The sequence below is a fragment of the Sorex araneus genome, chromosome 4 (assembly GCF_027595985.1).
Source record: "Sorex araneus isolate mSorAra2 chromosome 4, mSorAra2.pri, whole genome shotgun sequence".
NCBI lineage: Eukaryota > Metazoa > Chordata > Mammalia > Eulipotyphla > Soricidae > Sorex > Sorex araneus.
In genome coordinates, this window is record NC_073305.1 from 168,793,176 (window position 1) to 168,818,023 (window position 24,848).

The window sequence follows — 24,848 nt, forward strand, 5'->3', positions numbered from 1 at the left end:
CAGTGTTAGAATTTTCCATCAACTACACAGTTTCAGTGATTGATTAAAATTTGGTTCTAAACTTTATAATTGATATTAAATAAATGCCTTTGTTGTAATTGATTGTTTTGAATGGAGCCTCCAAGGCCATGTGGGGAACACCCAGAGCCTTATCCAGCTGTCCTGAGGAGTCAGACATTGTTGGAGATGGAATCTGGGGGCCTATGTTCACCAGGCGTTTGCTCTAGCCAGTTTTGCTACCTCCCCATCCTTACAAAAGTACCTTTAAACATCCGAGCAGTATCTCTGACCCCCGCCCCGCACCACCCCCTTATCAGTGAATACACACATAGGTTACATTCGCAAAACAATTCCTTGGTGATAAGTATATCACTATCAAGGAAATGCTGGTTTGGAAATCCATATGGGAAAACTGATAGAGAACGTAACTGTTTCATGATGATGGGTTGAAACCGGAACCAGGTTTCAACCCCGGTTTCTATATGCTTTTTATCATTTATGCAATTTTGTGCATTTTTAATGTCAGATTTATCAATATAACTTCTAATTAAATGTCACTTGGATTTACGCCATTTTCACTAAAATAATCTTCTAAGTTAATTGCTCTAGCTATATGGAACCATTGTAATTAGACTTTATTGAACATTTGTAACCAATTTCAATTGGCTAAACTGCAAGTATCCCCCTGAAAAGCCACTGATAAGTTCTATATTGAGAGATAATCGTTTCCCTTGTCACACATTTAAACAGATAGTTGTCGGACAATGAAACTCATGAAATGTTACAGTGTTAATTACCTTTCTCTAGAGCATCATTCTTCCGGATTTGCTCCCTGAGCTCCTACACTCTTTATTAAGCTGCGGTGGAAATGTAGTCGCCAGTAAACACTTTCCCACAGTGTTGTCTTATCTCCTTTTGTCTGCCAGAGATACAGTATTGGTGCCAGAGTGGCCGAGGCAGCCACAAGAGCCGGCACTGAGTGTAACTGGAGCAGTGCAGGAACCACAACCTGGGTCTCCTCCTCTCTGGCTCCCTTTAGTGGCTGCCTGAGATTTCCTCAGTCATTTTTTGAGTTTCACAAGCTAAAAGGTTCTCAGAAGTCCCTCACTGTGATTAAAAAAAAACAAATGAAGGGAAGTCAGGTCTTGTGAGGAAGGGCTATACATTGGGAATGGTGAGAAAAAAATAAAGGGCAGGACATTATTTGAAAATAATAAATTTTCAAATAGAAGATGAAATTCTCAAATACCTTTTTCCCTTAGAAGATGAAATTCTCAAATACCTTTTTTCCTTAGTATTCCTGTCTAAATTTTCAACCTTCCTGCCTCTCCCACCCCGTCTTTACTTCCTTTCCTAGTCAAACATCCTCTGTTTGCATTCACTGCTTTAAGGACAGGCAATCTGCAGTACATCATTTCCATGCTACAGACACTCATTTCCATGGGCCTGCTACAAAACTCCAGTGCAAAGTTAAAAATCTCAGCTTTACATTTTAAACATTTTTAACTTTTTAAACTTTCTTTTTGGTTTATTTGATATAGCTTCAACCTCCCTGAAACTATCTACAGTTAAGTTCTGTAAAAAAATCCTAGGGGTGGAGCAATAGCACATCGGGTAGGGCGTTTGCCTTGCACGAGGCTGACCTGAGTTCAATTCCCAGCATCCCATATGGTCCCCTGAGCACCTCCAGGAGTAATTCCTGAGTGCAGAGCCAGGTGTGACCCAAAAAGATGAAAAAAGAAAAAGAAAAAAGAAAATCCTTCTATAGGACGTTGTATTATCCTTTAAAATCTCTATCTCTTTTTTCTTTTTTGCTTTTTTGGTCACACCCAGCGATGCACAGGGGTTACTCCTGGCTTTGCACTCAGGAATTACTCCTGGCGGTGCTCAGGGGACCATATGGGATGCTAGGATTCGAACCTGGGTTGGCCGCGTGCAAGGCAAAAACCCTACCCGCTATGCTACCGCTCCACCCCCATAATCTCTATCTCTTTTTTTAAAAATCTGACTTTTAAGAAAATAGAGTACCTCCATCAGGTAAGACCTCTCCTGGTGGGTGGGAGGTGGCATGCAGTACTGTGCCTGACAGGTCATGACACAAGTTAGACATGTGTGTTCAACCATTTAAGTGATAGTTTTCATCCAAAAGTCTGATTTTTAAATATAGGGCTTTTAAATATAGTTTCCAGTATAGACTTACAGGTCTATCAAATCTCCGCCCTAGCTGGCATGATCCTAGACTCATGTACAGATTCTGTTTAGGTCTCCTATAAAGCCAGGTACACCTGTGCGTGGGAGCTGATGTCACACAGGTTATCTCAGTTCCCAACACCGACATTTAATGTTTATCCGACTCCACTTTAATTTGCCCTTCTTGCTGTATAGTGGATCTCCTTTTGCGAGATCGTTTTGTATCAGTTTTAAAGGTTGGAAACCAAAGAAATGTTCTTAATTATTCTCTTTTTCCCCCTGCTCTCCATGTAGAAATTAAATTCCATGCATTCCATTTTCACATGTCTTGTATCCCTCTCGTACTGTTTGTCATCACTGGACTCCTGATATCAAACCTAAATTATTAGATTATTCTTACTTCTTCTCCATGTTTAGCTGTTATCAAACCTCAGGTGTGTTTTCAAATTTCAGTCTTATTATTTTAAAATCCCTTCCTTTCTTTTGTTTGAATAAAGAGTTAAAAACAGAATCAGAATGATAGTACAATAAGTAGAGTATTTGTCTTGCAGGCGACCAATCCTGGTTTGATCCCTGACATCACATATAGACTACCAAGCACTTCTAGGAATAATCTATGAGCACAAAGCCAGAAGTAAGCCTCAAGACTGCTGGATATGGCCCCCAAACATAACCCAAACCAAAAAAACATTCAAAATCTTAGTGTTCATTTCTGGAAGCATATGGCAATTTATTCAATAAAGCATCTTTCTACTACAGGTGTGGGTTTATCACTGTGAGAGAGACATCATCCCAGCACTCGGGGTACTAATGTGCACAGTGCTTTACACTTCTCACCTTTATATTTGTATACTTATCACCAAAATCCCAGTCAACTCCTTTGGTCGGCTAATCACATATATCATTCAGATAACTAGGACTTTCTCACAGGGAAGATAGAAAATGTTGAAACATTAGAATCGAGTCACTATTACAGAAGTGTCCTTTTAAAATTAAGTGTACACTGAATTATATATTACTTTAAATATATTAAATTGATTAAATGTAAATAGGCACATACATTTGTAAATAAGTGTAAATGGCACAAATATATTTGCCTATTTACATAAAATCTATCTGTGAATTATTTTTCTGTCAATTTTTAAAGTATTCATTGGGATGTGTTTGGCTTATCTTCATCTACCTCAGCCTGTTGGCAAATGTCTGTTGATTGGCAAAAGGAGATTTAGTGCAACTGAGATATCCATGGCTAGAAAATCAGCTCAAAATCTGTTTCTTGATGAGGATGAGTCAGTAAAAATTTGAAAAGACATGACACAGACACCAATTTGAAATCAGAAAAACACATATAAGGTATTGAAAATAACATAGAAAAGTGTCTGTAAAGCAAAAATATGCATTTTTTCAGGATTAACAACATCCAACTTAACTCACATACCTTTGATGTTCATATTTCAACAGGAATTCTACCAGAGTCTTATCGTTGGATATATGAATATAGTCCTGGTTTTTCTCCCAAAACTTAAGGGGCAAAGGCACACTGTTTTCTTCCATGTACAGATAACCTATAAATTGAGTTAAAGATGTTGAGAGAGAAGTTTCAAGAACTTGATTTACTTTTGCAGGAACTAATAAGACACAAAGTTTTTAGAAGGTTTTCTTGTCAGGAGTATTACGGGTAGACTTTTGTCCTACTCCTGTTTCATCAATCACATGCTTTAGATTTTCTTTTCCAGATGAAATCATTAAGTCAAACTATCATATTCCTTTGTTTGTATCAAGGTTCCTACCTGATTCCACTCCCGGCAGCAGAACTTGCCAGCTGTGCAGATTTGGGGACCCTTTGTCAAGGTAAGGACCAGTCGTCTTCTAGACTCTCTTTCTCTCTCACTCTCTCTCTCTCTCTGTTTCCTGCTTGCTGTTCTAATCAATGTCGCTGTCACTGTTTTTCTTTTTCATCTTTTTTTTTACTTGAGAAACAGAAAGCAGCAAAAAGACAGAAGGATTTCTGGTATATTTTAGCTATGTGGATGCACAGTGCAGATTGTGTGGGGGTAGAATGCATTCTCAAACAGGATGACTACATTACCATAAAGCAATGAGTTTTCAAATGTGAATCACTATTTACTATTATAACAGAGTTGGTTTCATTTTCTCCTTTTATTTCTTCTCAAGTATATTGCAAAAGACCAATTTAGTTATGCAATATTTGTGAACCTATTTATTTCTCAAAAATAAGGGGAAAAATTAAGTTGAATACTCAGTTTAGCTAGACCAAAAGCTCTGAGACAATGTATAATATACAATATGGTTTGAATATTAAAATTAAAAAAGATAGCAAACTAAAACTAATATTAATGTGGTTTTATTAGTATCATAATGTATAATGTTATATTATGGTCAAGATTTCAGTTATGTACTAAATAACTGCATGCCAAATAAGATAATTAGTCGCTGTCTTAAAATAATATATCTTGTTTTATTTTTATTTTTCTCCAATTACATAAGCCTTTTTTGTCCATAAATCCATTAGATATTTCTGTGCAAAGTAGTATGCCCTATATACCACATTAAGAATCGTGAAGTGCCTTTTGTTAATGTTCTTTCTAAAAGGATCATAGCATGAAAGTGACAAGAGTTAGAGCCAGATCAAGTAGAAACCTAAGTTTATCTGTGGGTCCAGTGTGAGAGTAAAGAGGCAAGGGGAAGCAGTGTAAGTTATTGTTTTCTATGTTTCTCTTCTGAGACATTATTATCATTGAAAATAAAATTATTATTTTCTTTCCATTAACTCAGTGTAATGTTTACTTAGCAGTATGAAATCGGAAGAGCAACCCTTAAGTGTTTGTTTAGTTCAAGTATTGAGGATTATTTTTCTAGAATTTATTTTTCTTTTAATTTAATATAACTATGTACTGATTCTTTAGACCAAAGGGTCAGATCTCTCGTTCCCCTGCTATTTCCCTAAATAACCTCAAAACACTTTCATGTTCATTGATTGGTATACATACATAAAGAATACATACGGATTCTCAGGAGGAGCATAGTTTTGTATCAGGAAATTTAATAATACAAAGTTTTTAGGGGCTTAGCATGTTTCTAACATGGGTTCGACCCCTAGCATCCCATAGAGTCTCCCAAATCCCATCAGGAGTGATCTCTGAGCATAGAGCTAGGAGTAAGTCCTGAGCACCACGGGGTGTAACCCTGAAGCAAAAAAAAAAAAAAAGCCTTTAGAAGTTAAATTTTTTCTGCCTAGTCACTTAAGTGTCTTAAACTTAACAAAAAGTAAGTAGTAAGTACGTAAAGTATAAGACAAATTGTTATTGTACAAATGATTATACATTTAATACAAACGTACTGCAAAGATATCAAAAGGAAAATGTTGTGCGTATTTTATTATGCATATAGTCTTTCCAGAATCTCTTTAGGAAGATAGTATCAGAGAATTACATAAGGATTTAATCTTTGAGAGGTTTAATAATATCAGAAGCATAACTATGACATAATCCTTTGAAAATGTCTCCCCTGTAATACTTGCACTTTTAAAATCCACTTTACTCATCAATGTTTAGCAAACTTATTGGGCACATCAATTTTTTCTTTTTATCTTGTCAAAGATAAAATCATTTTCTTCAGAGATTTTATTTCTCTCATCTCCATGTTTTAGAAAGAGGTCTACGGAATTTACAGGTTCATAGGTGGTTCTGAAGTTCAGACTGCCCCCACGAACCTTTGGAAAGAAACCACTAAGGAAGCAAAGATGTAGTAAAATTTAGTAATGTTCTGTGAGGTGATCAGCCTGTTAATGATGAACGTAGGTTTAGAATAAAAAAATTCTTTCTCTTGTCCCTTTGTGCTGTTTTCATAGTCTTGTGTAGGATAATACAACAGGCCACGAGAGTCCATTCTTAATGTGCTATAAAAGGCAAAGCTTCATTTTACACATTAATCACCTTATTATCTTTAGTGACAAGAAATGGTTTCCATTGCTCCTCCCTATATTTCATGCATTAATTATAGGTTGCTCATCCATATTAACTGTCATATGCTCCTTGCAAAATTACATCTTTGTCATCTTTATTACCAGCTTCTGTAAACTCTCCTAGTACTACACCACGCACTGTCACCACTAACATCCCTGTAACTAATAGAACCGATAGACAAAGGAATGGTAAGAAATCATTACCTTTTATGATTGTAGTATGTGTGAAATGATGAATATTTGTTTTTATCTTGTAGGCACAAACGTTCAACATTTAATTGACCTATAACATTATGTTGCTTTCAGGTGTACAGCATAATAATTCAATATTTGTATATATTGTGAAATGAACACTACATTAAGACTATGATCTATAACAAGGAAACATAGTAGAGACATAACAAAAGCCCAGAGGCAATAGAAGCAAAGACCAGGAGAACTAGTCCTTAGTAGGAAATTCGCCATGGCTTGGTGGGATAGGGTAGGGAAGGGACCACAGCGACAAAAATGGAGGGAAATGGTTGCTCTGGACCAGGGTTAGGTACTTAAAGGTGGGAAAATGACATATATGAGACCCTGTCAGTATCAGGATTGTAAATCACAGTGTCTAAAGTGTGTCACACTATGTCACAGTGTCTAAAGAGGTGGAAAGGGGGGTTAAAAAAAAAAGCTAAGAAAATAGTGTCTGCCATAGAGGCAGGCCAGAGTGGGCAAGGGGTGGAAGGAGGGAAACCGAGGACATCTGTGGAGGGAAGTGGCTACTGGTGAAGGGATTAGTACTGGAACAATAGCCACTTGTATGCCTGAAACTCAGTCATGGGTAACTTTGTAACTTTTTAATTCACCTAGAGTCAATAAAAATTTTAATCAAAAGACTAACATTATCAGCATACAGTTAAAATTTTTTCTATGATCAGAACTTTTAGACGTACTCTCTATGCCATTTTGAAATGTGTATTATAGTATTATCCCTTGCTGACTAATTAAGTATTTATTTGGTATTATTAACTATAGTCACCATGCTATAGATTTGTTTGACATTTTCTTTATAACTGGAAGGTTGAAAACCTATAGTCTAAGTATATGAATGAATATTTAGTATTTCAATGTAGTTTATGTTATCAAAATCAATTAAGAAATTTGTACTTTTGCAAGACTAGTAAAATACATAAATGTAAGTTTCTTTGCTTTCATTCCCACTCTAAAATTAGTAAGACTAATACACTCCTGGAGCTATTCCTTTTTATCTTTAGTTAAAGTTCATTTAAAGGAAAAATTTAAGGTCAAACATTAATTAAAGGAATTAATTTGCTTCATTCTAGAGATATTTAAAGAAATTACTCATGATATTTGTAAGGTTATTCCCTTTAGCAAGATAGGCTTTTAAAGAATTTTACATTAATAGCTGAAAATGATCACGCAGGACAAGATCTGGGTGTTAAAAGTAGGCAAAGAAATATTCTCGATAACGTTTCAGTGTCAATATCGCAAACCATAATACCCAAAAGAAGGAGAGAGAGAGCGAGCGAGAGAGAGAGAGAGAGAGAGAGAGAGAGCAAGAAACAGAGACAGAGACAGAGAGACAGAGACAGAGAGAAAGAGACAGAGAGAGAAGAAAAGCCCCTCTCATAGAAGCAGACTGGGGGCTGAGGAGTGATGGAAGGAAACCTGGGGACACCGGTGCTGGGAAATGTACACTGGTGAAGGGGTGGGTATTGGAGTACTTCATGACTGAAATCTAATCATGAACAGTTTTGTAAAGGTCTATCTCACAGTGATTCAATAACAAAAATTTTAAAAGAATTTTGCATTTGTAAAACTTGCATATTTATTTTTTTACTGGAGTTAGCTTTATATTTATGCCAATTAGATTTATAGCAATTAGATATATTTATATTTATACCTATTAGAATTTTAATATTTTGCTCTAATTTCATTTGTGGAAGAACAATTATTAAAATGGAAATGTATAGCAGCTAAATCATGGATCATCTAAAAACTTTTTCCTGAATTTATTTTTCATTTTGTTTATAATTTGCAGATATACCAGATATTAAAATAAGAAAAATGCAAAATATATGTTAGGTGAATTGGTTTATTATTTAATTTGCTACTCTATTTGCAAAACATATATCCTTTTTATAATTTAAAATAAGCGATTTCAGTTTCTCGAAATAAAAAGAAGTTCCAAATAGGTTACCTCACCATGCCTGAAACATAGTGATATTCTTCAATGTAGAGAAGCAAAGAATTTTTCTCCATGCCTTTCATTTTAGCTCCTGAGACCATGACCCCAAGCCCAGAGAGAAGACCCCCTCACTTTTCTTTTTTTTTTTGGTTTCAAGATTTGCATCAATTCCTCTATATGACCATTTAAACTTGAAGTATGAAATATTTTATGTGAAGCATAGGTATAAATTTTACTACGGTTATAAAGACTCCGATTCAAGGAAGTGTTTATGGCTGTTCTGGTTGTTACACCACGGAGATTTATGAAGGAGCAAAAATTCCAGCAACCCCCAAGAAATCACCAGCAGTTAATGCTTCCAGTGCATATTTCTCATGGATTCCAGCCAGTAGATGGGAATATTATAATTCTAACGAAGTACTTTGCCCTTTGTATATTCAGACAAAGAGCCTCTGTGGCATTCTCCCTCCGGGACTGGCACATCCTCTACTGCCCAAGAACGTTTATACGATGCTGCAGAGGGCTGGTTTGGTGGAGTGGAGCTGTATTCACTCCATCATGTCATTTCGGACATTCTTGAAAAGAGCCTTGTTTCGTCCTTCTCTCTCTGCGTCATAACCTTCACTGGCATCCTAACAAAGCAAGCGAATGTTAGAGTAGGTTAAAAATGGTTGACCACATGGGCCCGGAGTGGTGATAGCACAGCGGGTAGGGCGTTCGCCTTGCACGCGGCCAACCTGAGTTGGATACCCAGCATCCCATATGGTCCCCCAAGCACTGCCAGGAGCAATTCCTGAGCACAGCGTCAGGAGTCACCCCAGAGCATCGCTGGGCGTGACGCAAAAAGAAAAATAAATAAATAAATAAATAAACAAATAAAATAAAATGGTTGGCCATAGGAAAGAAAACAATTAATTCCAGATGATTCTTGATAAAAATAATTTCAGATTTTAAAAATAAATACACTGAAAAGTCATCACATGGGAGAAATATCCTGAACGTTGCCTACTCAGATTTTATACCATCTAAACAATTTTACCATACCCTTGAACCACTTCTACTAACTCTGTCATAATTTAATTTTTTAATTGACCCTCATTTGAATTTAAGTCTTTGTTTTCTTCTTATTGGAAAATTGATATCTTTATTCCAAACTGGAACCAAAAGTGCTGCTTATTTTAAAAAGAAGTGAAAACAGTGACACTGAGTTGGCCTGATTGCTGTCTCACGATGTCATGTTGTCCTATTGCCGTCTAACGGTGAGATGTCTGAAGTCTTCATTATCTTTTTAGAAAGGGGAGCATTAACAGAGCATGACCAACTGAGATCTTTTTTCCTTGACGCAGTTAAGTTTTAAATCATCAAAAAGAGCATCACATGTTTACCTTGGGACTAAGTGGGACTTTGTATACATCAAGTCTGGACTACTTAAGACCCTTTACATGCTGTCAACATTTTCAGATGCTATAAGTGATATTTTTATATTCCCTGGGAAAATGATACAATAAGCATTCTCAGACTTGTGAGTTAATGTATTAGAGAATCTCATTTTCTTCATTTTAAGAAAGATCGGCAATACTGTCACATTTGTTACTTACCTTACTTGGCTCTTTAAATTTTGGACTATCGAAGACTTATACTGAATTTTTTGTCTTGATAGACCTGTGTGAGAAAACGGGGTGGGTGAGACAATTTGACAACAAGAAATATTGGTTGAGTATATCAAATAAAGCACCTTCCCCAACTTTCATGAAAGATTCTCATGTTTTGACATAAGGAGATTTTTGTTATTTTTTACCGGATACTTCAGGTCATAGATTGAGAAAAAAAATGTCTTTTAGAATGCTTTTCTTTAGAAACCTCCCAAATTGTGCCTAGAGGCTTCTGATATCCCCTCCCAGTGCTTCTTTTTTAACCAGGTTGGCAGGTCATTGTGAGGACCAAAAGACATAATAGTGAGTGCTTGCTTGGACATTGCAATGTTGGGGTTATCCTGGACACCATGGTGATACTTGCGGGCCTCTGGGCCACACCCAGTGGTGTTCTAGAGGCCGCTAGTTATGCACCGTATTCAAGAAACCATGTGGTACCAGTCAGGTACCACAAGCATGGCAAGTGTCTTAACCCCGACATTGTCTCTCAGCTCCAGAGAAATTATCTTGTGATTTACCTTTTTAATAGGCAGGCATTTCAAAATATAATTCATTTAATGACCTGCACTCCAATTAAATTTGTGCCATTTACATACCCCAGAAAAGGTCTTGGGCTAATTACTATTTACACTCCAAACTTTGCATCAATACTCAAATACTGCAGAATATTGGACGTTGGTGAGGTCAATATAAGGAACTAAGTAAGGAACTAAAACTAGTCCTTATTTTTGTCCTAAAAACCTTCTGTAAGTAGAAGTTAAAGCACCATTAATTCCCATTTTTCACATATGTTTAGCTTTATAATTTAAAAAAAAGCCAATGTCAGGGTATAGGTATGGATCTGATCATCAATCTAACTTTAAGCCAGGTGTCTTCAAGACATTGTGTAAGACAAGCAGGATTCTGGTACTTTTCCAAATGTCACTGCTGTGATAAAAAGTCTGCAGGACTGGGTTAAAGAAATAAGCTTGAATCTAAAGTAAAACTTGTTTTTATTTTGACATCAAGCTCTTCTAATATGTATTTTAAAATCTACCTTTTCACACCTTTGTTTCGTACCTTTGAATATAGAGTTAAGTAGTTTCATTCTTATGTCTCCAAGAGACTTTTAAAAGATAAATCAAGACAAAAAAGATAGCAAAGATTAATTGGGGGAAAAGCCTGTAGGTAATTAGAGCATTCTGCATCCTATTTTTGTTTAAGCACTGTGATTTACAATACTGTAAATCATGAGTTTTCAGGCATACTGTGTTCCAACACTACACCTACAACCAGAGTGTCAGTGTCCTTTTGCCAGTGTCTCAAGGTCATCTCCTACTCCCCCCCACCATGCCCTCTTGGAAATTGTGGTATGTACACAAATTGGACTACTACTCAGCTATAAAAAAGGATGAAAGCATGTCATTTGCCTCTACATGAATGGAACTGTAGGAATGTATCATGAAGGGAACAAATGCATAATTATCTCTCTCATATGTGGAATATAAAGAGACACGTGGCCAATGGTCACAGAATCACGGAGCCACCCTACAGACTGATACCCCATTTATAATGGCAAACAATTATACAATTAGAAATGTTTAGCCTTCCCCCCCATCCCCGCCCCGTAGTGCTGGGGACAGAAAGGGCCCAGCATCTCGCACACATGAAGCATGTGGTCTTACCACTGAGCCACTGAGCCATATATTCCATCCCTTAAGTATATTTCTATCATGAATAGAAATGTCTAAATCTTAAGTATATTTCTATCATGAATAGAAATATCTAAATATCATAAAGAAATATCTATCATGAGTTCTTCATGCCTGGATACTATTATTATAGAAATAAATAGGCTTTTAAAGTCTCTTGAGAAGATCTGTGAAGGCTTTTCTACTGAGACATCATGGGAGTTATTAAATTAAATTTTTCAGGGACTGCGGGGAGGGGTTGGGTCAAGCCCAGTGGTGCTTGGGTAACCATAGGCCACACACAAGGGGACCAAACCTGGATTGCCCACATGCAAGACAAGTCGCTTCCTCCTGTACTATCTCTTGACTCAGTGGGAGTTTTGAATCTTTAGAAGATCACTTAACTGCTAAAATGACACGGAAAAGCCTGTATCAGAGTGTCTTAAGTGACATTTTTTGGAATGACAATGCTTGAACTGTTTTTTTTGGCTGCAGTCCCATGCCTTCAGTGGAAATTTTATTTTGCTTTGGAAAATCACTCCTGGAAATTTTTTTATGATTCATTATCAACTGTATTTTCAAAAGTTTTTGATAAATCTCACAAATAGATTATGCTTAATAGTTTGGGGCTTAGTATGTAAATACCTCATTATGAGGTTTTCAAAGAAAGACTGTTTGAAAATGATTCAGAACACAAGAGAATCTGTAATACAAGGTAAAGTGGTTGGTTACATTTCAGCATTTTATTGGATATAAGCAAAGTAACTTTAAGAATAACAAATAAAAATAAAATAACTTTAAGTTGATTTGGGCTATTTCCAATATTCAATAGCTTTATCATTTAAGAAAGAAGTAAATGGAAAGAAATGAGGCAGAAAATTTTTTAAATTTAGTGGAAACTATTGTAAATGTTGAGAGGTCTTCATATATTTTGGGAGCATCAGTGATTAAAATCCTTATTTTAAATACTTTGCTGTATTTTCCCCACACTCTTAAACAAACACATGCTTCAGGTCTCCATCTAGTGGTGATTTTTTCATTTACTCTCCTGGCACCTGTGAACATTCACAGAAGGTCCCGAGGATCCAAAAATAAATATAGATTTTTGAGTTTCTACCATTTGAATTCCCTCTCAATTATTCATAATGCCCATGATTTGACATGACAATCTCTTTAGTATTAAAAGAATTTTGTGTGAGTTATGATCATTTGAAACACATCTATCTAAACATTTTTCATTCTGGTTATGTGTTAGGGAAATATAAAAATAAAAAAACATCAAAAATCTAAAAACTTTAGGAGCTGAAATAACCTGGACTGCATAAATTAAACTCTTTTGTCTTTTGACATTAGTATGTCAAATTTTATTAGTATAAAATTTATTAGTATAAAATTGACATTAGTATGTCAATTTTATATATTTTTTCATTACATTCAGGAATGGCAGTATTTAGCATGAAATTCTCACTGTTTGGATGGAAAAATATTTTCTTTATCAGGATAGATTTTGACCTTACAGGAGTCCTAATTTTGTAATTTTTCTATTGCCACTCCATTAAATTATTTTGAAATACCTTTACATTGTTTTCATTATCAATTTTATTATTGATTCATATTTAACTTAAGACCTTCCAAAACATAAGTGTGAAGAAAAATTATTGGCAGTAGTGGAGATCCAAAATTTTTGTCTCTTTGTAACCCTACTGTATTTTTCAAAAAGTAATTTTCTTATTATTCAACTTTAGTAAGATTTCCTATCAAGCACATCTGGAACTATTTACTAAACCTTAGCTGGTGAACATGATTTTTATTTAAGAATAAATCAGACTTCTTTAAAGATGGCTCTCAACTGGACAAAAACAACCCAGGACCTCCTGTCCTTTTTCTTCTTTTGTTTTTGGGCCATGCCTCACAGTGCTCAGGGTTTACCCTCACTCTGTGTTGAGTAATCACTCTCGGTAGTGCTCCAGAGACTATAAAGGTCGCTGGGGGTTGCACCAGAGTTGACCATGTGCAAGGCAGTCCCCTCACCCCATACTGTCTCTCTGGACCTGAGAACCACCTCCCTTTCCCATTGGTTTTCTTTTAAATCATTGCACTGTAGCACTGTCGTCCCATTATTCACCGATTTTCTTGAGCGGGCACCAGTAATGTCTCCATTGTGAGACTTGTTACTCACATTTGGTATGTTTTTGGCATATCAAATATGCCTTGTTAGCCCAAATAATTCTGCCCCCAAGCACTCTCTGACCTCTCATTGATACAAATAACTACATTATAGAATTTTTCTGAAAAATTTGGTTCATACCAACCGATAACTGAAATGAAGTAAATGCTCCACCAGAGAGGAAGAAGGGAAGAGAGATAGATAGATCCAAGTATGCCCATTCTTCTTCCGATGAAATCCCAACACTTAGTCTTCCTCAAAGGTTCACATCCAGTGATGACTTCTTATAAAAACTGAAATAAAAATTTGTACGAGCAGGTTACCACCTTATCAACAAATTACCACTTTATGGAATTAAAAATTGCAAACTGAGTGAATAGACATTATAGAACAATATCAAACCCTTGTCCCTGGATTGATTTTCTCACAGAAAATCAAGACTGATTTTCTGTGAGAGCAATGACAATCAGACCAGAGGTGACATAAAAAAATGACGGAAGGGTCATGGGAATTTTTTTGTGTGGAGGCTGAGTTAATTGCATTAACTTTGCACACTAATACTATAGACTTTAACATGAGACTAGTCGCATTATATAACCTATAAGTTAAAAAATACTAATTAAAGAATAAGCAGTGTCAGAAGTACAAAGATTCATGAACTTCACATACTTCATACAAATGTTGATTTATAATGCTGTATACCTGAGACATGTGATTTTATATGCAATATTTAATAGAAAAGTTTACAAAATGGTTAGCAGACAATTTATTTGGATGATGATTTAGGAGCAATAAATTATCTATAGAAGTGAACTGATTGCTATTTCTATGAAATTACCTAGACCAATCATTGGAACCAAAATATCTTAGAAACTGTAATGGTGTGTGGAAGGTGTTTTCTTTTCAATTGTACGAAATTGTGATAATCGTTTAAATGGATAGTTTTGTGGCTGTGAAATATATTTAATGGATGAAATCCTATTTCCAATGGGCAGATGGAATTTTATACAGAATTTCTGTAGTGATTCAAAACCTGCTTCGTCACCCTGAGGTAAAAGTACAGAGCAAAGTGGCAGAATGGGTAAGTGAACTTGTAAAATTTTCTTTCTAAGTTCTAAACCTTCAACCTCTTGAAATATAACAAAGGTTCTATTGTGTGGTTAACTGGAGCCACAGACCATAATGGAATGTAAGTGCTCAACATGAATGTATAGATAGATCCATAGAAGTGCTATGGAGAGACAGCGAAAGAGAGAGAGAGAGAGAGAATATTTGAATAAAGAACAACCCCCCAAAATAAGGCTAATAGATTATTGACATGTGAAAAAAAAACTACCACACAACAGAATTGTGCTTTGGTTGGAATCTTTATTTTGTACCTGTATATTTTAAGCACAATTTTAAAGATTATATTTCTTCTTTGTATAATTATTTGGGGGGTTGATTCAAAACCCACAATGTATCAAATTATATGTTATAAAAATCTTTTACCCATCTTTGTAGCCTTGTAGATCATCTGCTTGGGAACCAACCCTTCTACTTGGAAAACACTTTTTAGTTTTATTCTAAAATTTCTGTGTGTTTGTATTTGTGTATGTGAATGTGTAAAAATAATATTTACATTTAAAGGCCACAGACATTATTTTCTCCTTTTATGTTAGTGAACATAGTTTATAGAGCCTATGCAGTATTTAATTTTGTCATTGCCACTCTTGAAAATATATCTAATATCTATCACACATTGAAGAATATAGGGGGAAATGTTTTAACTCGAAAGCAACAACTTTTAAAATAAGTTGACCTCAGAAATAATAGTATATAGTCAACAATTGTAAAAAATGGGGATAAAAGAGTGAGATAACATAACAGAATTGAGAGAAAATACTGTTTCTCTTTGGATTGATGAATTAACATTAGTAACTAATTCAGATGCTTAAAAAAAGTTTCATTTCTAAATGAAGAGGCTATTCCAGCAAAAAGCACATTCATGAGTCCTATGTACTCCAGAAGTGTTTTTTTTTAATTTAGTATGGTTTCAAAGAGTAAACTTTACTTTTATTCTAAGATAAACCACATCTGATGTTATTAATTGTGAAATTTAGTATTTGCTTTAGAGTATTGCTTTAGACAATGTATTATTTTACATTTACATTTATTTCATGGTTTTTTAATATAGCATAATTCTGATCTGAAGCTAAACTTTACGGGAAATTCAGTTTAAGATGCAAGATATTGACTTATATATATGTCACAGAGAACATTAAAACGGTGTTCCTTATTCTATCATTGCTATTTATGATTTCAAATAATTTAATGCATTTTTTCTCCAGCATTTTTTAGAATTTACATTATTTTAGAAATGCTTCTAAAGAAGTCTTACTATGTTTGGAACATCCCCCAAAAGTCCTTTGGAGATAGTGATTGTAAGGTATCATATCAGTAAAGAAATTCTCTTTTCTAATTGTGTTGAACAATGCATTTTGATTCTTATTTATATTAAAAGCACTTTATGCTTCATTAAATATCTGGTGCTCAGGCTCATAAAGACTTTTCATAACCATCCTTCACATTAATGTAGTTCAACTACTAAGTTCATGGTATTTTGTTATTGTGTTTACTTTTTTTCTTTTTCTTTTTTTCTGTGCAATGCACAGGGATCACTCCTGGCTCTGTGCTCAGGAATTACCCCTGGCGCTGCTCAGGGGACCATATGGGATGCTGGGAATCGAACCCGGGTGGGCCGCAAGCAAGGCAAACACCTTACCCACTGTGCAATCACTCCAGCCCCAGATTGTGTTTACGTTGTTAACTTAGACTTTTTTCTTACCATTTGTATGAGATGATGATTACTAGTGAAATGTTTTTTCTTCTCAGCGTTGCTCCAGTAAATGGTCAAAAGGTGTTTATCATGTGCCTTTTCCCTCTTTCTCCGCTCAGTGTTTTAGCTTAATTTGAAGGGTCCTTATAAAAGGCCTATTGTAGAGGAAAATAATATGTTTTTTAATAGACATACTGGATTTTCAGTTTGGGATTTACTACTTATTTTGGTAACTTGGGACAAGTTATTTAATCTCTCTGAAACTCAGTTACCTTCTCAGTAATAGGGTAGGGCAGATAAAAAATGATCTCATTCATTGTTGTAAAGTTGAAAAATAAAATATGTAAAATTCTTGGCATATGATAATCCAGTAACTGTGATTTTACCTTTTCTTCACTTGTTTAGCTCTGTGGAATTTTCCCAGAGATTTACATAATTAACAACTTATCCTTGGGGCAAGGGATGAATTGATTCAATTGAAAAATAAGTATGACCAAAACTCATCCTTTTTCATTATATTTTTTAGCTCAATTCAACGTTTCAAAATTGGAACTACACTGTGTATGTGGTTAATATCAGGTAAATATAAGAATGGACTGTTTCAGAACTAAAAAGCAGTCTCTGATTTAGCAGTACTCTCTTCCTTATTGATTATACCTAAGCAAACATAGACAGAAGTACACTTATACACAGATGTACTATACTCTGAAAGGCAACTCCATAAAATGTTACATTTTGTACAAAACCCTCAGAGCTGTAGCATTTTTATTGTCTTTACCAATATTATTTTTAGCATAGTATTTAAAATTTTAGCGCACGTAAAGCATGTTTTTTATTTAATGTAAGCCACATATATGTAAATCTATGTATTATTTCAATGCATGTTATAAAATGTCCTCAAATGTAAAAGGATGGTTAAATATAAATGAAAGTTCTATTCGTTTCTTCTGTGTCTCACTGAATTATCTAAAGCACTCATTAAGTCAGACTGGAGTGATAGCACAGCAGGTAGGGTGTTTGCATGCGGCCGACCCTGGTTCAATTCCTTTGTCACTCTCGGAGAATCTGGCAAGCTACCGAGAGTATCCTGCCCACACGGCATAGCCTGGCACATGACCCGTGGTGTATTCCATATGCCAAAAACAGTAACAAGTCTCACAATGGAGACATTACTGGTGCCCGCTTGAGCAAATCAATGAACAACCGGACAACAGTGCTACAGTGCTACTCATTAAGTGACCTGTATCCAGTTTAGAGATTATTTTTTCTATAGAATTTCTAGCCTCTCAAAATTATCTTTTGCTGTCCTTTATTAAGTATTCCACCTAGTCCTTGGCAAATAACATCATCTATCTATTCTCTTCTGTACCTTGTCATCACAGTCCTTTCCCTCTCTCCCTCCCTCCCTCCCTCTCCCTCCCTCTCCCTCAATCCCTCCCTCCTTCCCTCCCTCTTTTCCTTCCTTCCTTTCTCCTTCCCTACTTCCTTCCTTCCTTCCTTCCTTCCTTCCTTCCTTCCTTCCTTCCTTCCTTCCTTCCTTCCTTCCTTCCTTCCTTCCTTTCTTCCTTCTCTCCCTCCCTCCCCATTCCTCTCCCTCCTTTTTCCTCCCTCCCTCCTTTTTCCTACCTCCCTACTTCCCTCCTTCCCTCCCTCTCTCCCTCCCTCCCTCTTTTTCTCCTTCCTTCCTCGTTCATTCGTTTGTTCATTCCTTCCTTCCTTCCTTCCTTCCCTCCCTCCTTCCCTCCTTCCTTCCTGCCTTCCTTCCTTCTTGGTTTTATTGAAGTATAATACTTTTATTGAAAGAAATTTACTTCAAGAAATGTGAGGGGAAAGATATGTGTTCAAAGAGAATATGGTTTTCTACAAAGTAGAAAAAAGCTCTTTATTTCCTTCTTTTCTTTCTTCCTTCCCTCCCTTCTTTCTTCACACCCACTGATAATCAGGGGCTACTCACAGTTTGATTCTCACTAATCACTCTTCCAATACACAAAGCATATTCTCCAACCCTTTTAATTACCTCTCCAGTCCCTCATAGTTTATTCTTAATTTGGCTTCTAGCATTTGTTATGGACTGGAGGACAGCACAGCGGGTAGGGCATTTGCCTTGCATGAGGCCGACACGGGTCTGATTCTTATGTCCCTCTCGAAGAGCCCAGCAAGCTACCGAGAGTATCCCGCCCTCACGGCAGAGCCTGGCAAGCTACCCATGGTGTATTTGATATGCCAAAAACAGTAACAAGTCTTAAAATGGAGACGTTATTGGTGCCCGCTCAAGCAAATCGATGAACAATGGGATGACAGTGCTACATGACAGTGACAGTGCTACAACATCTATTATATGAATTCTAAACACATTTATTTAGAAATCACTGTCATCCTGTTGCTCATCGATTTGTTCGAGTGGGCACCAGTAACGTCTCTCCTTGAGAGACTTATTGTTACTGTTTTTGGCATATCCAATACGCACGGGTAGCTTGCCAGGCTCTGTCGTGTGGGTTCCATACTCTCGGTAGCTTGCCGGGCACTCTGAGAGGGGTGGAGGAATCAAACATGGGTCAGCCGTATGAAAGGTGAAAGCCTAATATTTAGAAATATAATTGGAAATATATTTTATGAACTCAAGATATGGAAGCACATAGAAAAGGGGAGAAAATTGTCAGAATAGTTCAGATAGCATCATTAAATAAGCTAAAGTTAGCTCCTATCTATCCAAGTATCTCTTGTTTTTTTTGTGTGTTTGTTTGTTTGTTTGTTTTTTGCTTTTTGGGTCACACCCAGCAGTGCACAGGGGTTACTCCTGGCTCTGAACTCAGGAATTACTCCTGGCAGTGCTGGGGGACCATATGGCATGCTGGGAATTGAACCTGGGTCGGCAAGGCAAACGCCCTACCCACTTGCTGTTGCTCCAGCCCCGTATCTCCTGTTTTTAATCATCCGCTATGCATTGTGAGCATGAAAGCAAATGCGAAGAGCTGCTGAGTTTTATTTGATTATGGCGTCATTATGTCAAGAGTGGGTGGAAGAATCTCAGAACACAATTTGGAAAAACTGCTTCTGTCTGTATGCTTTCTGCCTCTTTATTTCATCCCCTCAACTTTGATTCTTTATGATATGGCAGAGGGATTAATAGATGGTATGTCTGTTTGTATTCCAGCTTTCACCTAAACACTGGAGAGGACAAAATTAAAGTCAAGAGAAGCATTGTGGATGATCAAAGGTAACACTGACGAAGTCTTCCAGAAAGTCTTTCTTGAACTCTCAGTCTCAACTACCTAGTAGATAATTGAAAAGAATGTAGTGTGAGAGAAACATTTTAATTAAATAACTCACTTAAATTATTTCTTCGGTGATAAAGCATGTTATTGTTTTCCTTGTAGTTAAAACTATAATTTAGCAAAGTGGGTAGAATGTACACCTGATTAAGATGATTCAGAATCAGGGCACTTAAAATTAATGAATTATTTTTGATGTTTCCAGTTATTGTCATCATTACTCAATAACTTATTTGAAATATAAAACAGAGCTTCAAAAATTAATAATAGCTTTATTTAAAGAACTTATTGTAGTCTAAATAGAGAGAAAAAAATAAAGTACTTAGCTTAAGTACCAATATAGCATAAGGTGCTTGCCCTGCATACAGTTGGCCTAGGTTCCATCACTGGCATATCCTGTGGTTCTTGGAGTCCCTTTAGGAGAGATCCCTGAGCACAGCACCAGGATGAAGGCTTGAGCATCACTGGCTATGCCTTCAAAGTCAAAGAAATAAAAAACAAGCTACTGAGTATCTAATGTGAGGAGTACTAAGATTTCTTTGATGGAGGATGGGGTGGGGGGTCACTCCCAGTAGTACTTGGGGGTGTTTTGGAACCACTCATGGCAGTACTGAGGGAAAACCTACAATTCTGTGTCTCATACTTAGGACTCCTGCATATTTTCTTATTCAAAACCCAGCTAATTTTCTAAAGTCTACATTTAAAAATTGATATAAGGAATATGACTACACTAAGTAATTTATTCTATCTGGCCACCGCATATGTAATCAGTTGGCTTTTACTTCTACCTGACAGTGGTAAAATCAGCCCTTATGGGTATGTGTCGTACCTGAGAAACTGTTTGAGAGACATTTAAATTCATGGAATCACAGTTTTCTGTCTCTCAAGTCTATGTGTAACTTAACAGATTTTAGAAAATCAAAGGCAAAAGGAAAGAAGACAATGTACTTAGGAAGATCCAAACATTAGTTTTCCTCTGGTGTTAACTCCTTGGCATTGCTTTAAAATTTATTTTCAGTGTTTTCCTCTCCTCTTTTGCTTTTCTCTGCTGCCCTTAGCATCACTGATAAAACTTTATGGCCCTCATTATTTTTCTCCCAACAGCTATCTGCTAGTTTTCAGTTTCTTTGTCTCCCAAATGTCTCTGTTCAATTCAGTTGTGACACTCAACACAAGCTGTCACTACAAGTAGTGCTGTGTCATCTAGACCAGAAGCCAAAGCCAGAGACAGGCTTACTCAAGTTGAGAGTGATTGATGATAACTCCAGCTAGATCTTGACTTAATCAAGGAATACTTTTGCATAGACCATATTAAATATTATTAAAATATCACAGTTCCCCTTTATATTTACATTTGTTTATTCACTCCGAAATGTTTCTTTTAGATGGCTATTAAGTATCAGATTGTTTTAGAATGAAATGGCTTTTCAGAATGAATTATGAGAACGTAGAACTCTTTATCTTTGAAATTAGCACAGTATTTAAAGGGAGTAGAACGATTCTTTAATTTCAGCCAGCCATAAACAGCAAATATTTTCTTCTTTCTGCTTTTGTCTCAGAAATATATTAATTTTATTTCGTTTTAATTTATGCATACAGAACTTTATAATGTCATCGCCTTTTTACTTTATAGTCATAGACTCCGTATTATTGTTAAAAACAATGCCACTGCCTAGACTTTGATATAGGAACGATAACTAATATCAATAAAACATGCTAGATCTGATTTAGTAGTACACACTTCTCCTCAGAAGGGAAATAGGAAATTTTTGTTGCACGAGAGAAGTGTTCTCATATAATGAAAAAGTTTTCTCCTATAAATGGTCATATGATTTTGCTTCAGTAGCACGGTAGCACTACAGTGTTGTTCATCGATTTGTTCGAGCGGGCACCAGTAACGTCTCCATTGTGAGACTTGTTGTTACTGTTTATGGCATATTGAATATGCCATGGTATCAATCATAATTTTGATTTCTTCTTCTGACTGTAGTAGTGATTACTGTCAAATTGAAAATTGTGTTGCCTCAAAATATAGAGCCAAAATCTTTAGTGGTACCTCTAGGATTCATCTATTTTTCTTATAGATCTATTCTTTTTAAAATTTTTTCATGTGGGCCTTACTTAACAATACTCAGGACTTACTCCTGACTCTGTACTTGGGGATCACTCTTGGAGGGCTCAGGGGCCCATATGGGATGCCAGTCATTGAACCCAGGTCTGCCACTTGCAAGGCAAGCACCCTACCTACTATGCTGTCTTTCTGGCTCTCGTATATTTTCTTTTTAAAGACATCTATGATTAGTTTATATGCTGACCAGTAATCAATTTTTGAGTTTGTATTATATAAAGAGCTTGCAAATATCTTATAAAATAGAAAGTTGCTTAGCAAAGTTTTGGAGAAATTCCAACACATTTCTCAATAAAAATTTCAAAACTCAGAATTTTTTTTTGATTTCTGATCAAATTAGATTAGATTATCAAATTAGATTAATCGAAATGTAATTTTTCAACAAACATTTATTTTGTGTTATAAAGAAAAATGTAAAACTAACCAAAATTAGTTATTCTGCTTATGTTACAAAGTATTACTTAAACATTAATCAAAAATGGTATTATACAATGAGTTTGTGCTGTGGTAGTATGAGATAGCAATATCATATAAAATATATTCCTAGTGAAAAAATTTTATTTTGGTTTTTGGGCCACACCCAGTAATACACAGGGCTTACTTCTGGCTCTGCACTTAGGGGTCACTTCAGGCAAGGCTTTGGGAACTTTATAGGATGCTGGGGATTAAACCCAGCAGTGCAAGACCAGGCCACTACCTGCTAAACTATCTCTCCCTCCACCCATTGAAATTTTTTAACATTAATATTTAACAGCAAGTGTGCCTTGGACTATTTCTTTAATCTCAATACTGTAAGTCATTCATCTTACTAGTATATCGGAATGTCTTGTTTTTAAAGGTTTTTTTAAGCAACAGTGAACCAATGATAATACCAGTAATACTTTTATCCTAATTGTTTTCCTAGGTTGATGATTTGGGCTCTCCTAGTATACAATGCTACCAGCAACCCCACTTTAGAAGGGAATATCATTCAGCAGAAGCTCTTAAAAAGTAATGAGTCCCTGGATGAGGGTTTGCGGCTATATACAGTGAATGTGAGGCCACTGGCAGGTAAGTACCTATAAATTTTAATGTGTACTTTTTGTAGCTATATAATGGTTTAATTCAAATAACAACACAATGTTTTTCATTATATATTTTCACTTGTGCTATTGAATGCTTTTCCCCCCTAATGTGTAAGTCATCCTAATATGATATTCATTACACGGTTAGCATAAAAGATTCCAACTTTATATCCATGGATCCAAGGACATGAAAGACATAGATGAGAACTCATATTCGATCCTAGGGACTTATTGTGAAAAAACCAAGAACAGGATTAAAATGTCAAAAAATAAATAAAAACCTATACCAAAATAGCCTTCAACTTTAGAGATAAAGAGTGTGCTTAAAGAAATAAAAACTCTGCATATGTATACATGGGGAATTCCAATAAGGGACTATCATGAAAGGTAATTCCATATTATAAATATCCTCTTCACTCTTCTGTCTCTGTGAATGATAACTCTCTTTTCTGGAATAGATTGGAAATCTGGAGCTTTTCCTTGAGCCTGAACTCAGTCCTTACCTTCCACCAACTAGCTCCATCCATCACATGGAGTTGATGACATTTTCCCCAACATTTCAACTCTTTTATGTACCCTTCCTGTTCTTTGCCCAGACAGAAATCATCACCTATATAGTTTTGAAGTCTTCTCCAAATCTTCTCTTCTATCAAGGGAAGCCTCTGAAGCCTTTGAAGCCTTTCTGCCATCACAGTGTATCCAGAGCTGTCACCGCCTTTCATCTCCAACTCATGCAGTCCAGTTACTCAAGAACCTTGCCTATTAGATCATAGTGTTTAGCTCCCTTTCTTTATGCTCTTTATGTCTATGTACACATACATATATACATTCAAATCCATTTCTTTTAGCTTGAGAACACATATTATTTTTCATCTATCATAGTAATCTTATCAACACCCTATCACTTAAATTATTAAATAAATGAGGTTTCGTAGGTTTGTTTTAAAGTCCACATGGTCAAGATTATGGACAAGAAGAGGTAAAGTTATTGTTCTAATGTCTTATGGTCTTGATTAGGGACATTAGTGGAGATTAGGACAAAATAATACCGACAAAATCCTTTTTTGCTCTTTCTGTTGGTTTTTTCTTGTGGGTTGCATAGGGGTCCTGATAGGCATTTGCAGTGAAATTTAACCCATAATGGTTCAGTTCTCAGGCACCTTATTGCAAGCTGTGTGGGCTTATGGGTGTTTGGGGGTCACAAGAACTATATCCAGCTGGGGAGGGAATTTGGGTCCCTGCCCATGTGACACGTGCGTCCTGTACCTTGAGCCATTTCCCTGGCTCTAGAAAATTTCTTTATTCACACTCAGCTGGTGAAAGTGAGTAGCATAGGTATTATTTAGCTTCTAGGCGGTTATTACTTCTTGAGGTCAGAATTGTAATATAGGGGCTGGAGAGATATACAGGGATGAGATGCTTGCCCTGCACATGCTGACCCACGTTTGACCCCCGACACTACACATGAGGCCCCAAGAGTGATCCCTGAACTCAGAGACTGAGCATCACCAGAATGGCCCAAACCCTCCCCCCCAGCCCCCTGCCAAAAGAAGAATTCCTGCATAACAAAGAAAAATACTGGCATCTCACTTCTCAAAAACACTCAACCTTCTTTAATGTGTCCACATGCACAATTACAGAAAATTCCCACATAAGGGAGAAGATGAATCATTATTGATACCAATATCATCATTAGTGAGAGCTTCTGAGTCTG

The 24,848-nt window shown here is 36.1% G+C and overlaps 1 protein-coding gene across 2 annotated transcripts in view; it reads left to right on the plus strand.

Moving 5' to 3' along the window:
• The window catches only part of ADGRG6 (adhesion G protein-coupled receptor G6), a 162,799-nt gene that overhangs the window by 91,385 nt on the left and 46,566 nt on the right, over positions 1–24,848 (plus strand). For both annotated transcript variants that reach the window (XM_055136942.1, XM_055136944.1), the window contains exons 5-9: positions 3,973–4,041; positions 14,848–14,933; positions 17,197–17,249; positions 19,825–19,887; positions 22,975–23,120. In XM_055136942.1, the coding sequence (XP_054992917.1) occupies positions 3,973–4,041; positions 14,848–14,933; positions 17,197–17,249; positions 19,825–19,887; positions 22,975–23,120 (417 nt within the window). The remainder of the gene's footprint in view (positions 1–3,972; positions 4,042–14,847; positions 14,934–17,196; positions 17,250–19,824; positions 19,888–22,974; positions 23,121–24,848) is intronic.